Consider the following 22,550-nt stretch of genomic DNA (forward strand, 5'->3'; position numbering starts at 1 on the left):
ACGAGAGGGAAGCTTTCTCTTTTTCCAATGAGTGATGGTCGGAAAAATAAGAGCAGCTAAGGTCAGACCACAATTGAGTTGGGTTTTGCAAGAGAGGTTGAGCTGAGAACTGAGCAACTAAGGGACAGTGACAGCCAGAATGGCGCTACACAACAGAATGCCACCCATACAAGATCAAAAGGGATGTGATGTGCTTGGTAGTTGGGTGTAACCACATACTAGAGATCAATTGGAAGGATGGTACGCTACTAGTTAGTTGCATGCGAAGTAATCATGCTAGAACGTTTGGACTAGTTACACTACATTAAAAATTCAAAAATGTGAATATGATGGTTTTATTATCCTTGCATTTGATATTCCCTACATGCTAAAAAGCATAAAAAGCATGTCACCTTCCCATGCTAAGACCCTCAACGACTTTGTCATAGCATTCCAAGCTCATTCCAAGTAGCCAGAACAATAGGTTTACCATCTACTAAAGCAAAATACAGAGGATCTCCCAATGTTGCCTGTGATGCAATATTGTTCCAAACTTGAGATTTTAGAACATGTTAAAGTACATGGCACAGTGGAATAGAAACTGAACAAAGAATAGAGAGTACACAACAAACTAGAGATGAACAAAATTTTCCTTGAATACTGATGTAGTACAGATGATGGCTCCGTCCACCCGTGTGCTCCCACAGTGGAGCTTAAATGGCGATCTAAACAGATAATACTAGGTGAAGAGCTACTAGCTGGAAGATCTCTATTGGAAGATTTGATCAAGTACAATGGACTGGGGAGGTTGCCTCTTTATAGCTATGAAAGCGGTAGTTAAATCAACGTAGTCGGTGGAACCAACTAGTCAACCTAGTCGGTGAAGCCAACTAGTCAACCTAGTTGGTTCCACTAGTCGTCCATGGAATATTCAAAAAATATTCCCTACATTGTTACCTTGGGGCTCTCGGCCCCGAACCCCCACCAAGGGGGCCAATTGGCCCCCAGGCCCCAGCAAGAATAAGGGACTCCCACACAATCACCTTTTTACCATCAACAGTCTCATTGATAGACCTCATTTGACATGTAAGTCAGGATCCACATTCAGTGTCCTCGGCTCACACATGGCTTTTCTCATATAGGGGCCTTACAACTTGAGCACCATGGACCACTAGTGGTTACTAGGAGGGTGGGGCATTGAGCATATCTAACAGTACATATGCCTTTGCTACACTCTTAACTCTTTTTTGCACTTTGTGCATAATTTCTAGTTTTTATTGCCTATCATATTTATTTGCCATAATACAACTTATAAAAAATCCAAAAGTTGCTTTTGTAAAACACCCTCTCCTCTACTTATCCAGTGTAATTTAAGGGGGGTGTTTATAATAGTGTAAACTACACCATAGTATTCATAAGATGAAACCTAACCCTAAGAGCAAAAGAAGTCATCTTATTCATTATAATGTAGTGTGCAATTAGTCATCTTGTACAATCCTCTCTATCTCTCTCTCTCCTCCTCCAACATGACCAAAGGGATGATCATTAAATAAATTTCGATGAGAGATGACAAAAAAGTTACTTATAGAAAGTGAAAATGGCAGAGGGAATTGCTCGAGAGAGCATTTGCATGTTGCTATGGGGTCCTTGTGGTTTTGCAATTGAATTGATTATTTTTGGAATGCCATGGATAGGGTAGCCACTAAAACATACACATTGGATTTGATATGCTTTTTCATGGCATCTTCTTATAGATCTTGCCTACAAGAGAGAGAAATGTGAGGAATGTGAGGCCACTCTGAGTGGTAATAAATTCCTTCTATAATTCTAGTCATGTGGACTCCCTCAGTCAATGATGGAGTTAATTTGTGTACCAACATGCTCTTTAATTTGTCCTTCACTTCCTTGGAAGATTTGAGAGAGTGCATTGGCTAAATCTATGTGCCTTATAGAGTAGGGTGGAGAGGTTGAGATTCAACATGTTACTAGGATTGACAAAAGTCCATAAGAGCATTTCAGTTTCTATTGATTAGATATGATGGGTGGTGTTGGATAAGTTATTTGATCTAGAATCCCCTTATGTCACTACTTGGTGGATGACCAAATATTTACTTAAGGGGGAAAAGCTATGCCACCTAGGACGTAGCATTAGGGAAAAAAGGAACTCATTTTGGGGCCCTGTAAGAAATTCACTATTTTTTGATTTATTTCTCTCCTAAAAGACCTCAAAAATAGTAAAATACGGAAACGTGGCTCAGAACTGTTAGTAAGGACTACAGAACTATTAATTCAGAAAGGAATAAGATAATCTTTTGTCTGACTAACATGATTTTGCATTAAATATCTCCTTAAATTTTTTTTTTGTTTACCAAAGATTCTGCATCTCTTTTGCCGATGTGTGCAGGCCTTTCATAAAGAATCCATCATTGAACTTGGTGATTGCAAGTTTTCAAAATATTCACATGGATACCGCCACACTTCCATGATTCATGTTACAAAACGACTATGAGATTGACAAGCAAACTTCGCAACCTCAGAAGCACAAAAAATGGCCGATACTAGTGAGTCACTATCTCTGAAGAAGCGATTACACCATCTTCACATCGACTTAGAAGAACAATATGCTCCAGCATAAAACAAACGAAAGGATATGGTGCTGAATGCTCAACAGCAAGAAAATATGAGAAGAGAAGGGCTTCAACATATTGACTTATGGTGCGATGGAAGCATATATCCAAAATGTCAAGTAAAAAACTCTACACCTCCATTTGTCAATCCCACCACATTACTGAGGTTTGACGGCGATGGACAAAATGGACTTCTTGGTTATATTTTAGTGCAGTCTGCATTTGCGGAAATGTATAAAATGATGTACCTACAAGAAAAGGGGTCCAAGATGCAGGAGATAGCCATTCGTGCAAAATTGGAGCAGCAGTTGCAGAATGAAATTGAGGAGCATTCAAAGAGTAAAAAAGAGTTGACAAGAGCAAGAAAGAAGAGAACCGTGCTTGGAGATAGACTACGTAGTAGGAAGATTAAAAACATTGCAAATTTGAAGGCTGGGATTGGTGGATGCAAGCAACGAAATCAGGAAGCAAGGTTAGATTGAAATTTATCATTTTTGAATACTCAAAAAGGCTCTCAAATGACTATATCTATTTCGTCCCTTACCGCAAAACAAGAATGGAGGTGCTGAATGATATAGGCATATTGTGTTGTTACTATAGGAAATTATTGGAGCTTGCAAAAGAAAATATGGATCCGAACCTTCTTCCTGTTAAACAAATGAAAGGATTGCTTTCTTGTGGTGTAGCAAAAGGTTTGATTGAGGAAAAAAAATACAAAACAGTCAAACGCAATGTTGTAGAGGACTTTGTATCCAATAATCAAGTTGATGGCACTACAATCCAAGAGGCTCTTGATGTTAGTGGAGTTAGCAGGAAGGGATATAGTTCAATTTTCCATGCGATATCCTCAACTTTGAAAGATCAAAGGATTAAACGAGTTTTATTGCCAAATCCAGCAACCGTGTGGAGGATAAGAGGTCATTTGAAAGAAAGTATAGATGAATTTATTGGGCAATATATCCATATTGAAGAAATATTTCATGGTGGTAAAGGAACCACTGTGTATGATCCTTGGAACAATATATTTGTAGATCTACAACAACTTCAAAGAAGAATGGTCGAGTTTTATGGAATAACATTTGAGGAGTGCAAAGGCATTTTGAAATTTGTTATCAAACTGGATGAGTGTGAGGTTGTAAAGGAAAAGAAAATGGAAAGAGTTACTATTACATTGATGAATGGAGCAATTGATACATCATTGACTGAAGCGAGTTCGAAGTATTTTAGTGTGCAGTCGGAGAAACACATATGGTGGTTAGGCTCGTTCCAGGTATGATCATTTTTTGTTTTGTACTTGATTTTGGTCATTGTTTTCAAATCTGTTATAGTAAGACTTTTGTTTTCTATAATCTGGCAGGTGAAGACAGAAGACCATGAAACACTAGATTGGGTGTTTCACCACATGGAAATACCAAGAATAATCAAAAGACAAGTGCAAGGCAAGAATCTCCATGTTGCAGGAAAAGGTGATTTTCAAGTAGAGTGGCACATGGCCGGGGATCTTAAAACACTTAAGTGCATGTATAACGTTAGTAAAGGAGGCAACTCAAAGTCTCCTTGTCTTTACTACAAAGAATCAGCTCAAGTAATGGATTCAAAATGGTAGAAGAGAGCACCTAATAGAGATAAAGTTGACCCTGACTTCAAGGCCATTCTGGACATTCCACTATGTAATGTTCACATCTGCACATTGCACGGTCTATGTCGAATTTGTAGTGCCACCTCATCATCTTCTCCAACACCTCTTTTTGAGCTTTCTTCCTCCTTCCTTCTCAGAATTTTCTTAGCTCTGTTCTCCCCATTCCTTGCTACTTTTGTCAAGCCCTTCTAGTTGGAGTTTCTACACTATGGGGTGCTCTGTTGGCCCAGAGCATTCTCCCAGAGATGGTGTATTCCACCCGCGTTGATCCACAGATTTTGCTTAACCATTGCCTAAGCCCTTCTACAATGAGTTGGTCCATGCCTAGAGTCTACTGCTGATGAATTTTGAAGGCCAATGCTTGTTGGAGCAAGGGGAAATCAGAGAAAAGATAGCCAAAGAAGGCGCAACTCTCCCAGACAAAAAGGCACACTATTATAGCAATGTTGTGTGGTGAACTTACTTGGGTATTCAAGTTTTGGTTTTGCAAAGAAAGACCTCTCACACTCTTCTTCAGTTGTGTGAATTGTGCCCTCCAAGTTGAGCTAGTCTACTACAATGCATTTTTGATAGTTTTGGACATTTTATGCTAGAGTAAATGCTAGAGTGATGCTTGAGGATTGAAATAATGCCAAAGTACAGATTAGAGAATGCTTTTTCAATTTTAAATTCAGTTGGTACAGATCTCTTGTCAAAATTCCAAGCTCTGAAGGTTCTTCTAACACTTCAATAAGACTTCAAGGACAAAAGTCAAAGTGAAGAAGACCCTAGTCAAGAAACCTTGGGAGAAGCCAACAGGGTATGAATATGCTAAACAATTAGGATTCTCTGAATTTACCTCTAGCAATCTACATTTGTATGGTGAGGGAGATTTCTTTATTCTACAAGATTAGTCATTTTGTAAGAGAGTAGACACTGCCTGACAAAGGTAGAGTTTCCTTATGGTGCTCAATGGAAATACATGAGTGGTATTTGGTGACTAACGGCTATGCTCATAATGACACGTATAGATGATAGAAGGCCAACTGACTAAGACGGCCATTGCTAAAGCATCTATATAACACACTTATGGCCTTAACTGTTGGGATAACTATGGTCAAGGGCTTGCTCTATGGTGCATGTGTGCATCTAGGGGAGTCACATGTGTGTGTGTGTGTGTGTGTTGTAGAGGCACATCTAGTGCTATGATGTGTCTAGTGTGTGACCTAAGTGATAATGTAAGCTAAGGGCCCCCACATGGGAGGTTCCTTTAATTTAGGCTAGTCCAACTGATGTAGGGGCTGATTGCCACTGATTTAGGGGAGGTGCCTACACTATCCTCTCTTTCTATAAAATGGAGGTCATTCCTTCATTCTAATACATGGATTTTGCCTCACTTATGCTCTCACTCTTTGTGCCATGATGCATCCCAGAAGAGGATGCCATGATGCAAATAAAGCAAAATCCCAAATGCTAGTGCCTCAAGAGAGAATCACACCAAATACTAGGTGCACCCAAATGTGTATGCCACAATAGAGTGAAATATCACCAAAACTCAAAGCTCGAAGCATCTGACTCATGTGCATATACTATGCATCCATATGAGCAAATCCGACCCAAAAGAAAATGCCAATAAGTGCCAAATGACTCAAGCATAAACACTGTCCACTGGCATATGCATCAATAATGTCTCATCCAAGAGAGCATAGCACTATCAGTGCATCACCTGCAATGTTTCAAAGCTATCCCTCAGCATAAAATAGCATCCATGTGCAAAGCGTCCATAAAAATAGCATCCCACAAGGCAATTTGGGCCTATCAACGCATCCAATAAGGACCGCAATGCATCCAAATGGCCTATAAATCATCCACTGCAACCCAATGCACACCACGAATGAGCGCACACTGCAACCAGAGTGATCTGCATAAGGTATGCTCAAGAAATCATAGTCCCACGGTAATGAGCGCTACTGAAAATAGAACCTGAGATGCCTCAAAACATGGGCACCATTGCATAATCAGAATCAACAAGAAAATCTGCAAATATCTCTCTTCTGCCAGAACTCCAAAATCCCAACCGATGAGTGAGAAATGGGAGTCAACACTTATCCACTGCCATGTGGCATAAATCGAATTGTGCAAGAACTGACAGGTAGGGGTTTTTGGGCGTCCGAAACGCAATGGGACAGACGGTTTTGGAAACCGTGGTCTCAATCACTGGGTCCAACACACGGACTGAAAAACGTTTTTGGATACAGAGCTGTTTGTAAACTCCGCCAGAGTGCGAAAGATGAGCAACATAGAAGTTTTAGGACCTCCTGAGTCCACCGAAACTGACAAATCTACAAATGGTTGCTCCAAACTTGAGTTCCAATACCCGGGCAAAAAACGCAAGAACTGACACAGTGAGTCAGAAATCCACTGAAATGATCCCAGATTCAAGAATGAAGGTGTTTCCAAGCTCCTGAAGTAATGTGGACACCAAAAGCAAGCAATAGTTACCTCTACAAGTCAATACAGAGTCTCTGTCATCGAATGGGACAGGGAAAAGCTCAAAAAACGACTTTTTCTTTGAAAGCTCTTAACAGGCTCTCAAAACCACTTCGCAAAGCCAAAGTGACTTTTCCAAAGGTTCCTCCAAGGTCTCTGCACACTCGGATGCAAGTAAAGTCACCCACAAAGCTTCCCACAGAGCTTCTCCTTCCTCCCACAGAGCTGCTGAGCTTCCAAGCATTCACGCACACTCAGTTAGATCACCCGGCCTCTGATACCAATTGAGAGTGCTCTCAACGGAAGCAAGAACGGAAGAAGGAGAGAGAGAGAGAGAGAGGGAGACAGAGAGCCACACAAGTTTTGGTGGGTGCAGAACCACCCTAATCTTCTTTTTCATTCATTTATATATGTGTTTGAGTATTGTACATAACTGGGGTTAAGGCACAGTGACCTTTAACCCCCACACTCCACACCTCTGCCTTCCTATTTCGTGCTTCCCCATCTGCCTTATGATCTTTCACAGCATTATGGACTTACTTCCACAATCCTTAATTAATCTTTGAAACTGTTCTACCTTGCCTTACTTGTTTACTGTGTTTGGGTCGAGACAAGATTCTTTTTGCCTTAACACCACCAATAGAGGGCTTGATTGGTACCTCCTTGCCATTGGTAGACTTTTTAAATCCTTTGTGATTTGAACATCTCCTCCATGCAGACCTATATAGGATAACACTTTTTCCAATGCTTGAAGAGCATCCTTTCTATTTTTTTCGGGACGGAGTTTCCAAGCAAATCCAATATATAAAAATACCAATTTCTCAAGTCTGAAAAGGAGTTTTTCAACATTAAAAAGTTTGATGGGACAAACTTTTCTTTGTGGAAAGAACAAATAAGGGATGTGCTTATTCAAAAGAAGCAGATTAAACCCTTGGCAGGGATTGAAGCTAAGCCTGCAAATATGTCTGAGGATGATTGGAATGAGTTGGATGCATTAGCAAAGTCTACTATTAGACTTCATCTTGCAGAGTCAGTTTATTTCACAGTAGTAAATGAGCAGACTACTAAAGATTTGTGGAAGAAACTGTGTGCCACTTATGAGAAGGAAACTGCCTCTAATAAAGTTTACCTCATGAAGAGGTTGTTTGAGCTGCAGATGAAGGAAGGGGTCTCCATTGCTTCTCACTTGAATGAATTCAATATTATTTTCAGCCAACTTCAGGCTCAGAAAATGAATTTTGATGCGGAGACTAAGGCAATATTTCTCTTATGTTCATTGCCATCCTCATGGGATACCTTCCGTACAGTTGTCAGTAACTCTGCCTGGTGGAGTACTGAAATTTGATGATGTTGTGGGTAGCTTGTTGGCTGAGGAGATTAGACGGAAGTCTATGGATGACAAAAAGCAGGATGCAGCCTTAAATGTGCAAAGGGGCAGATCACAGTTCAGGGGGAAGTCCCAAGAAAGAGGGAAGTCTCGTAGCAAATCCAAGGCACAGAACATTGAGTGTTACCATTGTGGCAAGAAGGGCCATATGAAAAAGGATTGCTACAAGCTGAAAAGAGAGCAAAAGGATAAGAAAAAGAATGCAAATTGGGGTGCAAATCAAAAGGAAGAGAGTCCAAGGGAGGACAAAGGAAAAGTGAAGACCGAGGAGATCAATGTAGTCACACGTGATAGTGACAATGATGTTCTCTTCATGTCTAGTTTATTTGCAGAGCTGCTTACCACTTCAGATGATGCATATTCCCAGGATTGGATTTTGGATTCTGGTGCTTCATTCCATGTTACTCCCCATAGGGAATGGTTCTCCACTTATGATAGTGGAAAGACAGGTTGTGTGCATCTTGGAAATGACTATGCATGTGACATAGTGGGAGCAGGTGACATAAAGTTTTCTTTTGCAAATGGGTCTGCATTTGTTTTGAAACATGTGAGACATGTGCCTAAGCTGACCAAGAGTCTTATTTCAGTGGGTCAGCTAGATGATGCTGGTTTTCACACCACTTTTGGCTTTCAAAGTTGGAAAATTCAAAAGGGCTCTATGCTTTTGGCCAGGGGTGCCAAGTGTGGGACTTTGTATCCCTTACATGGATCAGGGGTATTTGATCATGTTGTTGCAATAACCGAGCAGCCAAGCACTTCTTTGTGGCATTGCAGGTTGGGGCACATGAGCCAGAATGGAATGAAACTCTTATGCCGTTTGGGTTATGTACCGCATTTGAGTTTCTCTGATTTTGAATTTTGTGAGCACCGTCTCTATGGGAAGCAGACTAAATCAGCCCATAAAAGAAGGGGAAAGAAAGAGTTTGAAATGCTTGATTTGGTGCATTCAGACGTATGTGGTCCCATGCCTACACGGTCATTAGGCAGGGCTGAATACTATGTGACATTCATTGATGATGCAACTAGGAAAGTGTGGGCTTATGCTATAGCTCGGAAGAGTGATGTGTTCCAGGTATTTAAGAAATGGCTGGCCTTGGTTGAGAATCAGTCAGGTAGAACACTTAAATGCCTACGGACTGACAATGGTGGAGAGTATCTCTCTCATGACTTTCAGCATTTCTGTGATACTCGTGGGATTAAGAGGGAGCTTACATCCCCTCGTACTCCAGAGCCAAATCCAGTTGCAGAAAAGATGAACCGTACCATTCAAGAAAGGTTGCAATGCATGCTTTCCAATGCAAGTCTTTCTGGTGGTTTTTGGGCTGAGGCAATGAAGACTGCAGTGCATGTGATCAATAGATCACCTAGTAAGAGTTTGGATGGTGGTATTCCTGAAGAGGCATGGAGTGGAAAGAAGCCCTCTTACTCTCATTTGCGTATATTTGGGTGTGAGGCATATGCACATGTGCCAAAAGAGCTTCGAAAGAAGCTAGATCCTAAGTCTAGGAAATGCATCTTTCTAGATTATGGTGAAAGTGGAGAGATGGGCTATCATCTCTGGGATCCAGAAGCAAAGAAGATCATATGCAGCCATGATGTGGTCTTCAATGAGAAGAAGATGCATAAGGCACCCATGAGGGATGTGGAAATGAGGAGAATCGCTTTCCAGGATGTGAATCCACCTACATATGTTGATAGACAGCAAGCTGTCCATGCACCAAATGTGCAAGAAATGGTACCACCAAGTACTCCCACAGGTATACAATCAAGGGTAGATGATGGATCATCTATTGGTGGAAATGATGAGCCAAATGTGGCTGATATGCAAGTGGGACAGCAAGCTGAAATGCCCTTGAGGACATCATCTAGAGTGTCTAGACCACCTGATAGGTTTGTTCTAGGGGTAGACTATGTGATGCTTACTGATTGCGGGGAGCCTTCTTGCTATAGAGAGGCTATGATGCATGAGGATCAACGCAAGTGGGAGTATGCTATACAATCAAAGATGAGTTCACTTATGAAGAATAAGACTTGGGACTTGGTTTCTTTGCCACATGGAAAGAAAGCATTGCCATGTAAATGGGTCTACAAGATGAAGGTCACAGGTGATGATGTGCCTAGGTACAAGGCCCGTTTGGTTGCTAAAGGGTTCAAGCAAGAGAAGGGTGTGGACTTTGATGAGATATTCTCTCCGGTTGTGAAGATGACCACACTTAGATGCATGCTTGGACTAGTGGCATCAGAGGATATGGAGCTTATGCAAATGGATGTCAAGACAGCTTTCTTGCATGGGGATTTGCATGAGGAAATTTACATGGTGCAGCCGGAAGGCTTTGAAGAAAAGGGCAAAGAGCATTTAGTTTGCAAGCTGAAGAAGAGTCTCTATGGCCTTAAGCAAGCGCCTAGAGAATGGTATCAGAAGTTTGCTTTCATTCGGTCCCAGGGTTTTAGAAGGAGTGAAATTGATCACTGCCTCTACACTAAAAGGGCTAAGGATAATAGCCTGATAATCTTGGCACTATATGTGGATGATATGCTATTGGCTAGCAAGAATACTTATGAGCTAGATGCATTAAAGGCCAAGTTGCATGAGGCCTTTGATATGAAGGATTTGGGATTTGCAGGTCATATTCTTGGTATGCGCATCACGCGTGATCGGAGTAGGAAACCCTTTGGCTTTCACAAAAAGAGCATGTTACAAAAGTATTGCAGCATTTCAATATGGAGGGGGGGAAGGCAGTGAGTACTCCATTGCCTCCATATGTGAAACTGAGTCATACAGATAGTCCCAAATCAGTTGAGGAAGGGGCCATGATGGCCAAGGTTCCTTATGCATCAGCAGTTGGGAGTCTTATGTATGCTATGATAGCTACTAGACCAGACATTGCATTTGCAGTGGGCGTTGTTAGCCGGTATATGGCTAATCCAGGAAAGAGGCATTGGGAGGCAGTTAAGTGCATCATGAGATACATGAAGGGTACCAAGGAGATGTGCATTTGCTTTGGTAAAGGAGACATGCATGTACTTGGGTACACAGATTCAGACTATGCAGGGCATGTGGATAGTAGGAGATCCACTTCTAGTTATGTGTTCACCTTTGTAGGTGGTGCAGTGTCGTGGATGTCTCGTGCACAGAAGTGCGTTGCTTTGTCTACCACAGAGGGTGAGTATGTTGCAGCCACAGAGGGTTGCAAGGAGGCTATATGGCTTGATCGGCTAGTGGGAGATTTGGGGATTCATACAGGTGTACCGACATTGCATAGTGATTCCATGAGTGCTATTCAGCTAGCACGGAATCCAGTCTTTCATGCAAAGACCAAACACATTGAGGTTAGGTACCATTTCATCAGGGAGGTACTTGAGGACAAGCGCATAGAGCTTGTCAAGGTTCATACAGATGATAACCTTGCAGATATGCTGACGAAGAGTCTACCTAGTCAGCGGTTTGAGTATTGTCGTGTATTGATGGGCATTGGATAGTATGCTCACTGGTTGTTCTCCCTTAAAGGCACATTGTCCTTTAAGTGGGAGGTTGTGGGGGTTAAAGGTCACTGTGCCTTAACCCCAGTTATGTACAATACTCAAACACATATATAAATGAATGAAAAAGAAGATTAGGGTGGTTCTGCACCCACCAAAACTTGTGTGGCTCTCTGTCTCCCTCTCTCTCTCTCTCTCTCTCCTTCTTCCGTTCTTGCTTCCGTTGAGAGCACTCTCATGGAGGTCTCTTGATCAACTCTTCATGTTTTGTGACAAAGTAACATGGATAAAGAGTGATTACAAGAACTTTGAGGAGGCAATTAAACATTTTGGAAAGTCAATGAAAGACACGTGGACAGCCTGCACTATAACTCACTACATGGTAAGGTTCTGTCTTCTTCTTTTACTTAAGTGTGATCCTCTTTTTTTTATTACTTTCTATGCATTCTTATGTCTTACAGCATATCATCTACAACCACGTTCCCTATTTTGTTAAAAAGTATGAATGCCCAGCAATTTGGTCTACCCAAGACATGGAGAAGTCTCACTACATGGACATAATGCATTTTTCAAACACACACAACACTATGGAGGGAGTCAGAAGGCAAATAGTCTGAAGGAAGTCTTCCAATGGTTTTACCGAGGCATACTACAGAGGCTGCATGCTAAAAGAAAAGTTGCTAGCTCTAAAATCAAGCTTGCTTTTCTTCTAGCCCAAAAGCAAAGACGAAGACAAACTCTAGACAATTCAATGGCAGCAGAGAGACATAGACAATGGAGGGAATCAAAGATATTTAGAAACCATAAATGGACAAGTAAACATGAATAGGACTCATTTGTAACTTATTGGTGTTATGTCCACATGTTTTCAAACTCAATCAATATAATTTTTTTTTGTGGAACAAGTGACTCTTGGTGTTATGCCTATATGATTTGAGACTCCATCAACAATATTTCTTTTGTGAAACATATGATCTAAACATAATACAATTGTTCACAATTTCAATATATTGTTTGTTTAATATTTAACGACACCACTCTATCTAAATGTACAAATCATTTCATCTTCAACTTATTGTTCATTTATACAAGATCATACCAGACATCAAAGACTTTGTACAAATCAGTTCAACTTCAATATAATGTTTGTGCTATATTTGATGAGTAAATCCTATTTCTCTAAGGGCCTGCCGATCGGAACTCTCTTTTTGATCTTGATTGGAGTCTTTTTCTTCTTTATTGGCTTGATGTCGACTGTCTGTTTATCAATGCTTCCCTCTGTTGCTTGTTTGGGAGGGCTATCCTTTTCTTCAGCTGTCTCCACGTGTTCTTCTTCTTGGATTGTGTGGCCTGATGCAATCATGGGTGGCTCTCAAAACATTATGAGCTTATGTTTTCCATAGCCCTCCAACATTTGGGCTCCTTAACACCACATGCTAATGCATAAGAAGTGTAAGACAAAAAGTGAGTGGCCCTAGAGGCCTGCTTATTCATATAATCTCAATATATCTATGGCAGACAACCTCTCTATCAAAATGATCTTTTCCTTTTGCCATGAAAGATCATGTCCACCTAAAACCCTAGACAAACATTTTAAGAAGTAAACAATGGCTTCTCCATTGTTGCTCAACTGCCTATGGTAAATCAAGATCTTCGCACTGCCTAGATCATGAATATAATGAGCTAGGCTTGACAGTTTGCGAAACCCAACCAGCCTGCTTCCACTTGATCTCTGGAGGAATGTGTCATCCTCAATTTGTAGCTGCCACATATCAAAAGATTGAAGTGAGATAATACACAACCTACAAAACATTTAAGTAGAAGACAAAGTATTTGATTTGAAGTACCTTCTCATTTTTATCAGCAACAAGCAGTTCATCTTTCCAAAGATTTATTCCTCTCCCCTCCAGTCTAGCCTCTTCTTTAAGCTTTTCCGTGTATAGTGCTGAGAGATTCATAGCTTCCTGTGTGAGCTGGAAGGCAGCTTCATCTGGCTCTTGGAACTTTTCAGCCTCTTTGAAACAAAAAGTAAGGGCCTCTACAGGATCAAAAATTGTTTCCAAAGCCAGTAGTGAATGGTCATCCTCTATGCCAACCTTCTTGTCAAGCCTTGAAGCGTGGGCAATAAGGGAAATGGCATAGTCCTCTCTCAAAGTGAACATACACTCTATATCATGGAGGAAAACATAATCTTTTTCACCAATCAAGACACTTGGAAGCATGGGCACTGCATAGTTGCTGCTCTGAATATCAAAAACTTCAACTGGCTGTGCTCCCATAAGAGTTTTTGTCCTCAGTTGAACAAGGTCAAGAGCAGCCACTTACAGCCCCTCATCCTGAAGGTTGATATCTTCTTCTTGCTCTGCCATTTCTGTTACTAAAGAAACATCCTCTTTTTCCTCTGCTTCAGATGTGTCTTCTTCTTCAGTCTCCTGCCCTTGTTCATCCAAAGAGTCCTGACTGAAGACAATGTACATAAGGAATGCCATGGTTTCCTCAAGCACTCTGCACTTTCTGGTGTGCAAGTTACAGTTGAATTTATATTGATCAGGCAGGCTGTCAAATCTTCTATTCACATGGTACCTCAGCCTGTCAATGGAGACAATATGATTTATATGCACAAAAACCTTTTCACCTTCCACAATTCTTCCTGCCTCTATCAGTTCTTTTAAGGTATCCCAATGGTCTGAAAGAAAATCTTTGTGATGCTCCAGTACAGAGCTCATTGTGAACTCCATGTTGAAAATACTGTGGTATATGTTGAAGTTACTCTGAGCCTTGCATTTGTGAAGAAACTCAAATAGGAGCAAATCTCTGGAGACTTGTCATCTTCTGGTTCCTTTTGTTTTGTGATGGAAGAATCAGCATTCTGCTCTAGTCTCTTCCTTTTGCTTGTTCCAAAATTTATATACATTGAATTCTATATGCTAACATATGCAATCAGTGAATGCATAGGATATCACCAGATAATTCCTTCATGAGCTCTCATGACTCACCTAGAGATTGATGTGGTCTAATAATAGCAGCAGAAAAGTCCAGCTTCCTCTTGAAAGGTGGGGCCTGGGAGTCAACTGTTCCAAAGCAAAAACATTTCTCATCATCAAGGAAGAATTCCACAGGGCCAAAGATAGCAAAACAATGAGGTAGAAGTGAGAACCAAAAGAGACACAGGAATTTGCAGGAAAATGCGATGGGGGACCATTTGGAAAATATAAAGCACTCTCCTCGCATTTTGTTGCAAATTCTCCAGTTCTATTGATATGCATGTCAAATCAAACACTAGGTTCATCTCATTAATTCCTGGATAGTATGATTTGATATGCAAGAGAAAGGCTAGAGCTGAGTGAAGCTTTTCATGAGGAATGTGTCAACAACAGGAATTTGCAGCAAAATGCGATATGGGCTACCTAGAGATGTATAAACCACTCTCCTCGCATTTTGTTGCAAATTTCTAGGTTCTATTCATATCCATCTCCAATCAAATTCCTAGGTGATTTACCTGCTCAAGCAAAAGGCCAAGAGATTGAATCATGGTGCAGGTGTGCTAAAGGAGATCAGGAAGCAATAAAAAGCTATAGGCTTTGCAATCCCCAGGGCACCTTTTCAAAGACTGGTGAGAGAAATATGTGATAGTTGGCACCTTGGGTTCAGGTGGAACAGGACTGCCATTCTTTCCTTACAGGAAATGGCAGAGGATTACTTGGAAAAATATTTTGAAGATGCAATGCTGGTAGCAGCCCATGCTCACAGGGTGACTTTGATGGCCAAAGACTTCAACACTTTGTCCAGAGTGAGATGGAGGTATGACAAGCTTGTTCATCTTGTAGAATGGCCGGACATAAAGATGAGAGACATATTATTAATTCCACCTACAAGGAAGTTGAAGGTAGATGAGGTTAAGGTTGTTGAAGTAACCCACTCAAAGAACACCAGAGGGAAGGCTGCTTATGAGGAGTCACTAAAGCAGCAAATAAAAGAAACAAAATCTGTTATAGATGTGGAGACTGGAAAGAGGGAGCTGCAGATACATAGAAGGTTGCAGGAGCTGGGCCCTAATATAGTTGTCCATATTGAGGATGAATTTTCAGTGAATGATTTTGACTTGACAAAACCATGCTTGGCAGCATTGGCTCATAAGAATGAGTATTGCTCAGATACTATCATTCTTGCAATGCTCTAGTAAGTGTCTATTATTTTACATTTTTTGCAAAACAATCCTCCTTGTACCTTCTTTATACCCTATCCTAATTATTTTTTGGTCCTATGCAGCATGATGAGAAGCTGGCTTCACCCCTCTGTATAGCATACAGTCCATATTATTGATCCTGCCATTTCTTCTAAGTTAAGAGATGCAAAGGAAACTCCCATTAGTATTTCCAACTAGTTCAGACACTGCAATTTTGAAGTTATCGATGTTTTGCTACTTCCATACCATAACAGGTATGTGGGTGACTGCTTCTTTTAAGATTCTTCTTTAAGATTGAGAACTCTTGTAGCCTTTTATTTCCTAATGCTTTTTTCCTTATGCAGTGACCACTGGAGTTTTGTTTCTATTGACATCCAGCAGAAGCAACGCTTTATATTCAGCTCTCTTAAAAACACACATAGAGAGCTGAAATTGTAAGTGCTATGTGTGCTTTTTGAACTTAAAACTTCATTATTTTGATATCATACTAACTAAATTATATGTATTGCAGTTGTATTAGAAGGCTTCTAGATGCATTGGATCACTGTCCTCCTAATGTCTCTCTTTTGGATTCAATAGAGTCAATAAATCTAGAGGTAAAAAGTCGTTCCCTCTACTGATGTCTATTTCATGCTATGCCTTTGAACTTATTGAATAATTTTGTTTTGTTCAGATGTTAATAGTTTCTAACATATCTTTCCAACTATACAGACACCACAACAAGATGATTCAAGTAGCTGCGGATGGAGAGTGCTGATCAGTGCCAAATATCTACTTTCAAGCTATTTTGAGAAAGAACAGCCAGACCTTGTAAGAAAAAATAATTTTCATTTAGCTTGAAGATAATTGATAATGATACAAAGTGTTCTAAATCATCATATGCCATTGCAGATGAAAGAAGATAGTTTCAGCTCAAACTATGTATATAATTTCAGATCTCATATAATTTGGAGGTTTTTGAGCTATGCCTCTCCCAAACTTATTGTACCAGCTACTGTCGAGTTGGGTGAGAGCTCTAAAGTATAAGAAGGTGTCATACACCTTGATGCCACATATGAAGCTGATGTGGTAGCATAGGAACAAGGACCTAGTGCTAAGGCGAAGAAGCCATAAGAGCAAGGACCTGCTGCTGATGTTATTGAGGAGAAGATGGAGCAGCAGCAAATAGATGCTCCTGGGATAGTAGAGGAGACAATGGAGCAACACCAACATACTGTACAGGATAGGATGGAGCGCAGCAGAAAACAGATTCTTTAAAAAATGATGATAGGGAGAGCTTGGACCATGTAGAGCAGCCTCTAGATCAAGCTGTACATAAATAGAAAATGGATGTCAGGAATATGTTCTACATGTACAACTAAATACTTCTGTACAAAATTTTACTTGATTGAATGCAAAACCTTTGTTTATGGAGTCTGTGTTATCTCAATTTTTAAATTTTCAATGTCTTTGCATTTTATTGAGCTCTCTTTTCTTTTGAGCAACTGTAAAAAAGTAATATGAATCAATAGGGTAAAGTAAACTAATAGTAGTGCTTAATGAGACTAGGATAAATCAGATGGTGTACCTTTTTATTATTGTAGGTGTACCTTTTTATTGTTGTAGATAAATAAAAAGCCATTTGAAATAGAACCTTCTGTCTCAAACAATATGTCATTGCGCAATTGAGCTAGGGAGCAACATTCTCTTAATGAGATATTGACTAGCACATCACCATTCTCAACAACATGAATATCAAGAAGTTTATTTTCTGCACCAAAAGAATCTTCATCTTGATCCATTGGGACTAGTTTTGTGCCTAGCATTCGACTGCGCTTATAATAAAAAGAAAAAATAAAATTTTGTGATGCAACCATGTACTTCAGTTGCATAGAAGGTTGGACAACCTCACAAAATACTAAACTACATGTCTTCTTATCCCAACCTTTATCCAAAAATTGTGGCATGCATGCCGAACTTGTTGCTTTAATTGTGAACATTATTTTTGAAACCTTCATTGGAAAGGTATTAAATAAGTCCACAAAAACTGTGAGAGGCATGCATAAAGATGGATGAGGCCAATCCACTGAATTCCATGTCGGAAGGTCTTGTTTCCTTTACACACCATGTGTGTTAGCATTGTCCAGCAACTGATAAAAATGATCAGTAAAAAATATACCCGATTGAGCTAGCTCTGTTGCACATCGACCTTGGTATTGTTGTTCTCCTATTGATCCATGCAGAACATCTATAAATCCTAGAATACAATCGATGTTTTGCCATGTCTCATACGATGAAGGGTATAAATCTAAAATAAAACAACACAAGAATGTCAATAAGCAAAGAAAGAAAGCTTCATCTTAAAAATCCATACACCTCGTAAAGAAAAAAACCACAATAGAAAAATATACAATTAGGCCTGTGTTGCGAAAGATCATTTGGATAGTCTTACAAGACAAGTTCTTTATGCATGTATACATGCTGAATCAAAACTTCTTTCACCGATATCTTCCCTCTGGTGATTTTAAAATCTCATACTCTTCCCTTCCATGACGCCAAGAAATGTTTTTTGTCTGGGATCTTTTTCTTTTGCTAGGTTGCATGAGCACCCGTGCTCCTTTCGAAACACTAAACCTTTCCCAAGTTCCTTCTGTTTTGACTGTACTTGAATTCTCTGCCGAAGAAATAGAAGAAGCAGGTCGACGGGTAAAGATGTGTGGTATAATTCTGCCTTCATAGCATTATCATCCACAGAGCATCTTCCACAAGAACGGCCATGGTTTTTATTCACCATGGAGATTTTCTGAATCTGTAACAATAGCAAAGTAATGTAAACAAGATAACAAATTGAAGTTTCAAGAAAGAGAAAGTGGACAGACAGACAGTTGACAAGAAACATCTTACTCTACGCCAAACAGGATCAAGGGAGCAGTTTTAGAAAAGAAGAGACTGCTGCACACAATGAGGCATGCAAAATGAGGCAGTGGTGTAGAATGGTAGACCTTTCGAAGGAAAGGCGGCACAACATTTCAAAGTTCAAAGGAAGGTAAAAGCGAGAAGGCCCTTGTCAGATAAAATGTCAAACTAGATTCTATCTTTTTGTCCAAAGATCTTGTGAGAATAAAAAACCAATCTCCACATTAATGTAGCACGCTTATACCTACATAAAGTATTGTTTCTTTTTTCTATTTTCTCTTATTTTCGTGAATTTCTAATGTTACGTTGGCCCTCTATTGATTGGTTGAGAGCTTATTTTTCCAAACCGTAAAAAGCCCCAAAATGAGCTCCCTTTTTTCCTAATGATTACACGACTTAGGGACCTAGAACCTGACCATATAATCCAAGTATAAAGCTTAAGTATTCCAAGAATCAAAAGAACAATTGGAATCCCAAATTCTTGTTTGGAATCGTCTTTGTTGTACAAGGGAAAATAAGCACGGCTTTATAGGTCCTTCACAAAGACCAACGCCGTGAAGAATCGTAGAAATTTCTGCCTAGATGCCTGATAATGGAGGCGCCTGTACTTTTCCAGCTTGGAAAGCAGCATAAATTGTATTTTGAGCACCTCATATACGGAACCCAAAACGATAATTGGATGGAATTGGGCCACTAGTACTGGAGCAGCTGCTGGCATGCACAAAATAGATGACTTGGAAGAAATTAGACGAACAGGAATATTAAGGATGGTGGGAGTTTATTCGTGTAAATAAGTGTGCCCCTCTTGTTGGTCTGAAGAAAATGCATGCATGTAAACTCTTGTGATCTGCCACGCTTCTAAGCTCTGTAGCATCACAGGCATGGTCCCATTATTGAACACAAACAACTGAGCTGCATCGTCCAAGGCTTCCGTGGGATACACTCTCGATGTGATACACACTCTTCCTCCTTGTGCAAACGTCTCCACAATTGAGTGATCGATCTGGTCATACAAAGATCAATTGCGCCAATTAATACGACCTTCAATCAGCACAGTAGCAGAGACTACATATGTCTTCAAATTTCAGATAGCAAAAGAGTTGTACATACAATCACACGCAATGAAAGAGTGTTTTCATTCTCCACAACGGGAAGAAAGGTTCCATAGACAGATTTGTCCACATCAGATGCCATGGATGATCTGGCAAAATAGGAACCAAGCGAATCAGAACCGATAAGCGATGTCGATGATCCACCTCAGGGGGTATATTTAGTCGCGTCGACAATCCATTCAATGTTCAAATTGAAACAAACAAAAGTTTGTACCTGCTTTGATCGCTGCATACTAGCGTCGCCCATGTTCCATTTACGGATGTAAGATAAAAGTAGACCGCTGTCTGCTCCTGTAAATCATCTGAAGCAAGCACAAGTATGCCAAAAGGACCAAAGTAGCCTCTCTTCGCTGCACCAGCTTCACTGCAAGAATATGAGATGTCTTCCGAGGCAGGGCCATTATAAGAAGGAGCTGGATTGTTGAAAATCAGCTCAATATCCCACTGCACAAACACCAATTAGCACTTCAGACAAAATGCAGATTTCATCACTAAAGTCTAGTTCAAAACAAAATTGGGCAGTGAAAGCTCCGTCAGGAAATGGGCACACACCTGTGCCCCTGCAGCGTCCGAGAGTTGAACTACAGAACCACCTTCCAAGGTCACATTACTGAGCGAAACCTTGCTTCTGCGGAGGTCGAGGATGTCATCAACTGGCCATTGGATCAGATTTGCTTGGGTAAGATTGTCGAACCAAACTTGCCTTGGAATGGCCTGCCATCGAAGCCCATCTATTAGACAATCCGGCCAACTACGGCAGTAAATAATTATACCTGAACAAAACCAATATCAATACCTGCACAGACGCCCATCCCTTCGTGATGTCATCTTGCAGACTGTCCGATTCGTTTATCCAACCCCACAGAACCCGTCGATCTTCATTGCCGTCGTAGAAAGTCTTTGATGCGTAGTATTTCCCATAGTCGTATCGCAACCCCAGGCCAAGATCTCGAGCTGTATCGTCTGGGACGAAGGTGTGATTCTCATAATTGTAAGTTCCTATCACGTAGTAATCCAGCTTTGTATTATCCATGCTAGCCTTCAGAACATGCTTCACATCCTTCCCGTAAGTAGACGTGTCGACGCCCCTGCTATCGCCCGAAGCGAATATAGGATAAAAATCAAGGCACTCCCACATTCCAGTGCCTTCCACTTGATGCAAATAGTGATCCTGGAGCGTCCAGTTCAGGAAATCAGAGCTCTGGTAGATCATAGCGATGCCCGTTTGATCGAGCTTTGACCCTATGGCTAGTCTCCAAAGCCCATCAGCACCACGCCAAGCGGTCGTGGGATCCCTGAAGTCCGTTGTGAGAATTCCTATCGGTGGTTCTAAAACAGGATTGACAGGTAGTTTTGACCAATTACGCAGGAGAAAATCGGTCGGGTCTTCAGGGATCGCCACGTTCTGTACTTGAACCGATTCATTCGTGGATCCCGTGTAGATGATTATAGGAGTCCCGTCGTCCAGGAACGTGGCAGAGCCTGTCCAGACACCTCTTAAGTCGTACCATTGGTCGGGTGTCATAGCCAAATCAAGATATAACCAGTGCACAAGGTCCACAGACACAGCGTGCCCCCAGGAAATGAGCCCCCAAAAGGCGTTGTTGGGGTTGTATTGGTAGAATAGGTGGTACCATCCCTGGTAGTACATTGGAGCTGCAAAATAAATGGGAAGACTGGATTTAGACACAGTCTTCCAAGCCCCAACCCAGTGAAAAGAAGGCAAAGGAAAAACGCACAAGCTATACAAGCAAATGTAGACCCGGCATACCGTTTGGATCTGTGTGGAGTTCATAAGAGGGCATCCGGAGAGGTTGACAGTCAGGACCAGGAGGAATGATCAACGTTAGAACAGGAAAATGGAGTTCCTCGAGCAAACATCAATATAATGCAACGCTTGCTATCGCTGATAGCATTCCGAATCAGCACGCAAGGACAATATAATTAAAAATGACAAAGATGCTGTATGCGACCTGCCAGATATGTGAAAGGACCTTCCGTGCTAGGAGAGTAAGAGCACTCACCGTTCATCCAGTGGCTTTCGGGCTGGAAGTGGAATGCCGTGCGGAGGGAGCTTTGGGCGGAATCGATCCAGGCAGGTGAGGATCGGGAGGGTGGATCGAAGATGGTGGGTTCGTTGCTCTTGGGGCGGTAGAAGGGGGTATCATCAGAGACCGGAAGAAGGTCGGATACTGAGAGGGGTAGGGCGGAGAGGGAGGGTTGGTTGGAAGGAGGGTGCTCATGTCTGGTAGACCAAGGAAGGCCGGATGGGGCAGGGGTGAGGAGAAATGCAAAGGAAGCAACGAGGAGCAGGAGGAAAGGGGTGCAGAGGCAAGCTTTGGTGGCTATGGAGGATGACGAGTGTGGGTGATAATGATTGACGTGATGACAAGCAAGGAGGGGAAGATCAAGCGAAGAAGAAGAAGAAGAAGAAGAGGGGCAAGGAGCCATGGCTATGGCGATGGCAAGCGCCTAAACTCCCAAAGCCTTTTGCAGAATACTCAAAACCTCAAAGCAACTTCTCTGTGTATAAATCTCTCTTTCTCTGCTGTCTCTGTTTCAGGAGTTAGAGGCTCTTGTGATGGATCCCATTGCTGGGTCCTGTGTGTCTCTAGAGCTTGAGGCTCAACAACGTGATTGATGGGCTGACAGATCAAGCCTTCCACTTTCGATGGGTCCACGAGCTTCTTCGGTTATCCTGAGGATAATTTATTTGATGGATGATGCTCGGAGAGAACTCAAGGATGGAGATTGGCTTGAAGCAGGGGCTGAAAAA

At 41.2% G+C, this 22,550-nt stretch overlaps 1 protein-coding gene and 1 pseudogene across 1 annotated transcript; both read right to left on the reverse strand.

Moving 5' to 3' along the window:
• Positions 1 to 17,173: 17,173 nt before the first annotated feature.
• Positions 17,174 to 18,645, reverse strand: LOC147880799 (uncharacterized; annotated as a pseudogene).
• Positions 18,646 to 19,014: 369 nt separating this feature from the next.
• On the reverse strand, positions 19,015 to 21,577 carry LOC147880800 (Glycosyl hydrolases family 32 protein). The gene is made up of 6 exons (XM_087370450.1): positions 21,546 to 21,577; positions 20,571 to 21,430; positions 20,327 to 20,488; positions 19,989 to 20,218; positions 19,773 to 19,863; positions 19,015 to 19,665 (listed from the first exon to the last, which is right to left on the reverse strand). Exons 2-6 carry the CDS (start codon positions 21,423 to 21,425, stop codon positions 19,441 to 19,443), a joined length of 1,563 nt encoding a protein of 520 aa, XP_087226576.1. The 5' UTR covers positions 21,426 to 21,430; positions 21,546 to 21,577; the 3' UTR covers positions 19,015 to 19,440.
• Positions 21,578 to 22,550: the final 973 nt, after the last annotated feature.

This window comes from Dipteris shenzhenensis, chromosome 32, assembly GCF_047967505.1.
Source record: "Dipteris shenzhenensis isolate YYH24624 ecotype China chromosome 32, Dip_SZ_1.0, whole genome shotgun sequence".
In the NCBI taxonomy this organism is placed as follows: Eukaryota; Viridiplantae; Streptophyta; class Polypodiopsida; order Gleicheniales; family Dipteridaceae; genus Dipteris; species Dipteris shenzhenensis.